Source organism: Olea europaea, chromosome 18 (assembly GCF_002742605.1).
Source record: "Olea europaea var. sylvestris chromosome 18, O_europaea_v1, whole genome shotgun sequence".
Taxonomy (NCBI): Eukaryota; Viridiplantae; Streptophyta; class Magnoliopsida; order Lamiales; family Oleaceae; genus Olea; species Olea europaea.
In genome coordinates, this window is record NC_036254.1 from 8,280,905 (window position 1) to 8,286,874 (window position 5,970).

The following is a 5,970-nucleotide window of genomic DNA, read 5'->3' on the forward strand; positions in this document are numbered from 1 at the left end:
CTCCAAATCTATCTATGCGAGAACTGTTCTCATCTTCATTTGCCATAAAAATAAATCTTTTGTTTCGATCTAATAACAGAATATCATATTTCATAGCTTCCTTATGGAATAATCAACCTTGCTTTGATACCACTTGTTGTAAATTGTTCGTAAGATAATGACAATAATGAAATAAACAAGAATAAATTAAGAACACCAAGATTTACGTGGAAACACAAAACAAGAAAAAACTACGAGCAGAGGATGAGAAATTCACTGTAATCAATAGTAATTATTTACAACAAAATTTCAATGCTTTCAACTAAGATTTAAAGGTCTCAAGATGTTGTATAAATGTTATGTTGACAATACAAGTTGTAACTTATATATAAATATCCCTAAAAATCAAGTTGTAGATGAATAGGAATCCAAATACCTTAAAATGCAAAATTCGAAAAAACCCTGTTGCTCAAGAGACATGCAGACGAAAAGTCTGTGTTGAAAAATCTCAATAGTAATTATTTACAACAAAATTTCAATGCTTTCAACTAAGATTTAAAGGTCTCAAGATGTTGTATAAATGTTATGTTGAAAATACAAGTTGTAACTTATATATAAATATCCCTAAAAATCAAGTTGTAGATGAATAGGAATCCAAATACCTTAAAATGCAAAATTCGAAAAAACCCTGTTGCTCGAGAGACATGCAGACGAAAAGTCTGTGTTGAAAAATATGTTGGTGCTGCTCGAACTGCCATCTAGGAAAAATGTGGTGACTTTTCTTCCGATTCATAACTTTGATCTTTTCAAGACCACTTCAATTAAGATTTCAATACTCACTAGAATTTGGGTCAAACTAAAACACTCTCCTTTAGGTTTCCATTGTTCCTGTAAAAAGAATTTCAAAAATAATAAAAAGAACACATATATGCTTGATAATTAAATCCATAGTGATTAATTTCTCCACCAGAAAAAGAGAGAGATTTGGAATTCGATCTTTTAATCATTCACAAGCAATACATTTACTAAAATATGTATACATATAATCTCACTCTCCCTCTCAAAATAGAAAATGACTATAATGATGAAACCCTTTTTCCTATATAGTCACTTCATTTATTATACAAGCAAATTCCAATATCTGAATCTAAAGTTGAACTCAAAAGTTGATTTAAATTGTCTCCTTCTTCTCTACCCCTTTGCAATATAATCAATCCCAAATCTGAATCATTATTAAGAGCTTCAAAGCTTGCAACAGCATCATCTTGGTATCTATCTCCGTGGCTCAGCTGAGAAGCAACAAACTTGTCAAGATCTCTCCAATCTGCAGTTATCTTTTTTGAATTGCATTCAACTCTAGCCTTTTCATCTTCTTCATTGATGTAATTTTCTGATACTATGGACACCAGACTTGGTTTTTTCATCATTGTCAACGACGGACTTTCTAGCTGTGGAAGTTGAACGAATTGATGATGATCAGCTGATGAATGTACAATATTTAAATTTTTTGCTTCTATGTCTTGCTTGCACATGAAATTCTGGGAATAGTTTGAGGGCTTCCTTGTCATATAATCAATAGAATCCACAACTGAGATTCCGCCACTTGGTTCTTCATAATAGTAGGTTGAGTCCCACCCTTCAATGCTCTTTGTTTGTCCTGTGATTCGCTTTTTAAAAGCTCGGCATACCACCCATCCTTCTTCCTGTAAGATCAAACAAACCTGTTCATCAAAGGCTAAACACTTGCATAATATTTTGCAAACAGAGAAACTGTTTTGATTTGAGCAACAATAATGATGATGAAGAATATGAAGTCAACAAAAACATAAGAATACAGATTTAATTAGTTTGACGATGTAGGGGTCCGGGGGAGGAGTAATGAAATTGTAATTTTGACAAGTTGAAACAGTGAAAAGCACACCCAAGAAAAGTGATTCCGAGTAGAATGCATTCATTTGTGAACAAAGTAAAATGACTTTTTGACTTAAGAATGAAATTATCATGCATATACTCAAAGATACTGCATGTAATTAAAGGAACATGCAACGGTAGCACAAGTCTTACGTACCTCTCATAGTTGGGAAAACGGACCATTACTAAATGATGACATTGTAAACATTTTTCTTTAAGTGGATTTACTGTTTAGAAGAAATTTTCGTGTCAGTTTTTAGATGAAATGGCCGTGTTCCCTTGTAAACAATGCAATATAAAAATGATTTTTCTGTGTATGTGAGAGAAAGAGAGAGAGGTTTTGGCTTTCTGTTTCGCCCCACAGTTCAAGAATATGTAGGATAAAGCTAGATGCAGATTATCAAATGAGAATAAAGAAGCTTGCCTGTGGAGGACCATTTTCTTCTGATTCAAGCCTATATTCATGCATGATCCAGTCAGTTTTCTGGCCATTTGGAGCCCTTCCTTTGTAGAATACGAGGGTTTTTCTCATACCAATAAGCTTTGTCTTGAGATAAACTGCCTTGTCTCTTCCTGTAGCCTTCCAAAAACCTGCCATGGTTGCTCTGTTTGTCCTTGTCCCAGTTGGGTACTTCTTATCTTTGTGGCTGAAGAAATACCACTCGTTCTGCTCTTCATATCCGATCCGACATTTGTCTGTCCATAAAAAATTCTTCATCATACTCTATAAAAAACATGGAACCAAGAGCAGCTATGTGTGTATGTATTCGTAGTTTTCAACAAATTGGAGCGGCAGATTAGATTTCAGAAAGCGTCAAGTGTTAAAAAGGTCTATTAAAAGGGCAATTTATTATAATATTCAAGGATACCGAGAATTATATTCGAAGCATCTGGATTTTGGACTATAATTGCTAAGCTTACTTGACTATGTTCATCATCTGATGATCTCTTGTTTGGGAAAATAATTTCTCATATTCTAAGATAGGAAAAAAAAAATGTAGCAATCAGATGTGTTCAAACGCTTCAGTTCAAGAACACATCAATAATAAAACCTTTAAGATCCCATGGTTCGATTCTGTATAGATCAATATCTCTGATAACGTCAAGATCGATCTTCTGTGATGCAACCTTCTTCCTCAGATAGTATCCAACTAGCTCTTCATCAGTGGGATGAAATCGGAATCCAGGTGGAACACAAGACTCCATGGCGTCTAGAAGTAAATCAAGCCTGTTTATGTGTATATATGCTCAGATCTGCATCAAATTCAAACCAAATAAGGTCAAAACCATATATCTTCTTTTATTCATCATCTCTAAATCGTAAGTATTTTTGTGTCAATATAAAGAGCCAAGGTTTATACAGGCCAGAATGTAGATTACCATGAGAAAAAAGTTAATAAAAAATGAATAAGAAAACAATTATGAACCCTACATAAGGTGACAAGTGTTATCAGATATAATCATCAACTCATTTGGTGGTAAGCCACACTTGACATTATATCTCTGAAAGGTAATGAACGCGTGTATAAAGAAATATTTTTTAAAGACTTTTTTTTCCCCTTAGAAAGATAATGATTTATTTATTTTTTTTTTTTTTTGTGTGTGTTTTGTTTTATTAATTACAAGTAGAAACAGAAAGGAATTGGAAAACTAAATGTTGAGGCATTGCTCCTTATGAAAACAATGAGGGCATTTAGCAATCATGCTACATTGTCAAAAAAGTTGATATAATGACACGTGACATTCTATCATTAAAATGTTTAAAACATAGTCAGCTTTTCCATCTAATCATCTTTTGCCACCACTTTATCTATCGCTACATTCTGGCAAAGTAGCATAATCCAGGTATTTAGAAATAGAAATGGACAGGTAATGATGTTGTCTTGTGTTGGTTAATGTGGAAACGACACTTGATTAGCATAATTTAATTTATTTTTATATGCATATGCTCCTGCTGGTCCCAAAAAATGAAAAAACAATGGGGAAAAAGAAAAATACATTAATTTTGTAATACATTTCAGTGGTTTTTTCTCTTAAAATTGATTGCTGTAAGAATGTTGAGTTCAGTGCCAAATGGAGAAGATGGATGACGTTATGCGTATTTAGCACGCGTTTGAATATATATAAATAAAAAGGTTGAGAGACAAAAAGAAGTGAAGCCTGCAGAAAGAGAATGTTTGAAAAAGAAAAAAGAGAACATTTCGAAAGGAATTTACAGGCTGATGAATTCAGATCCTCTTGTCTTCTTGTCTGTTACAAACATGGCAAAGTCTGATTATTTTCTTCCATAGACACAAATATATTAGCAGTCAGTATACCATTTTGAATGCCAAAAGAAGCGTGTGGAAGTGGAAGATGATAGGAAATATTTCCCGGGATCCCTATTCTCTTTGCACTGAAATCATCAATTAAGCAGGCTGAGGGCTTTATCAGTTTTGTCGATAATTAGACAAGCTATAAACATCGAATATGAAGTTTCTCTGCTTTACAATGTTGTCGTCTTGGGTGGGGTGGGGTGGGGTGGGGTGGGGATAAACAGTTTGCAAAAATCATGATCTTCATAAACCATATGAATCAAATAACATGTTGAATGTGGAGGTAGGACCAACTGAAATATTAAAGAAGATGAAAATTGATGTCCTATCTGCAGTGAATAAGATAAAAGCTTCTCACTGTTGGTGTAGCAAGAGAACGTTAATTATGATTTTTTTGAGTATCAGAGAACAATAAGTTCAGTTCTCGTTACGTATGAAACGATTTTATCTCGTCAACTATGGGAAATAGATGAGGCATGTTAAAGATCAATCTTGAAGCAAGACCCGGACTCACACACGCATGTACATATTCATACACATACACATACACACACATAGAGAGAGAGAGAGAGAGAGAGAGAGAGAGAGAGAGAGAGAGTTATTTTTAAAAGGAAGATAATTAAGGTTAATGCAGAGCTGTTGGGGTAGAGTTTTGTGATACTCCATCATCAGTTTACACTTTCATCAGCAGATGGCAATCAAGAAGTGCAAGTCTCTAGTGAATCAAAATCTGTATATGATTTTTTCCTTCTGTTTGTAGGTAGAAGAAACATGAGTATAATTCAGAGGCTCACCTGTAGCACCTAGCTCATATTCTTGGCTGTTTATTGGTGGTAACAGTACAAAACCAATGCAGAAGACGGGAAAATGAAAAGGTGAGAGAGAGAGAGAGAGAGAGAGAGAGAGCGCCAAGGTGTTTAGGAGTGAGAAGAAATAAGTATTAAAGGGGAGCAAGGGGAAGACAAGAGACTATATAGGTCCAGGACCACTCAATTGCGCATGGGTTTGATGGTTGTCCCCATGGCTGACGTCATTATCTAGCTTGCTACAGAAGTGAAGCAGATCCTGCCTAGAGTTTACAAATCAGTACTATGCGAAATCTCTTTATTATTAGCGTCAAATTGAAGGCATTGATGTCATTTAATAGAGATTAAAGTACAAATTTTGTTTCCAATGATTAATCAATAACCCAAAAGAATTGCTTATATAAAATAAAATCAAGAAGAAGGGAAAGAAAAATTAACTATTTATGTTAAAAATCAAGCAATATGAAGGAGAAAGATAAATCTCAATATCTATTAGAGATTACATGTAAGGCTAATTAATTTACAAGAATTTTAAAAAGTCAAAAACTATTTATGATACTAATAAGCTATTTTTGAATATATTTGAATAATTTTCAAAAGGTACTTTATATGACTAGGAGAACATTTAGAAGAAATTAACATAGAATAATTTATTGAGGAATTTTTTTTACAAGGAGCAAAAGTTTTGTCAAACAGACTCTTAGATGTTTTTCTTAACAATGTCTATTTTTCTTTTATCATGTTAACTTGACAAAATTCTAGTCAGATTGCATTTGAGATTATCTTTTAAATTCTTTTGCTTCCGATTTTTTAGCAATCCACGATAATGAAGATATTGTAAAGTACAATTATTTTATAATGGGACCAACTCATTTTTGACAAATAATTGTGACCTTTAATTTAAGTCAATTCAATACTCAATATGTACTTTACTAAGATCATGTGAGAGTTTGTTATAA

The 5,970-nt window shown here is 33.3% G+C and overlaps 1 protein-coding gene across 1 annotated transcript; it reads right to left on the bottom strand.

Moving 5' to 3' along the window:
- Positions 1-960: 960 nt before the first annotated feature.
- LOC111367378 (NAC domain-containing protein 37-like) lies at positions 961-5,091 on the bottom strand. The gene is made up of 4 exons (XM_022988215.1): positions 5,000-5,091; positions 2,943-3,144; positions 2,315-2,586; positions 961-1,682 (listed from the first exon to the last, which is right to left on the bottom strand). Exons 2-4 carry the CDS (start codon positions 3,094-3,096, stop codon positions 1,092-1,094), a joined length of 1,017 nt encoding a protein of 338 aa, XP_022843983.1. The 5' UTR covers positions 3,097-3,144; positions 5,000-5,091; the 3' UTR covers positions 961-1,091.
- Between the last annotated feature and the right edge of the window lie 879 nt (positions 5,092-5,970).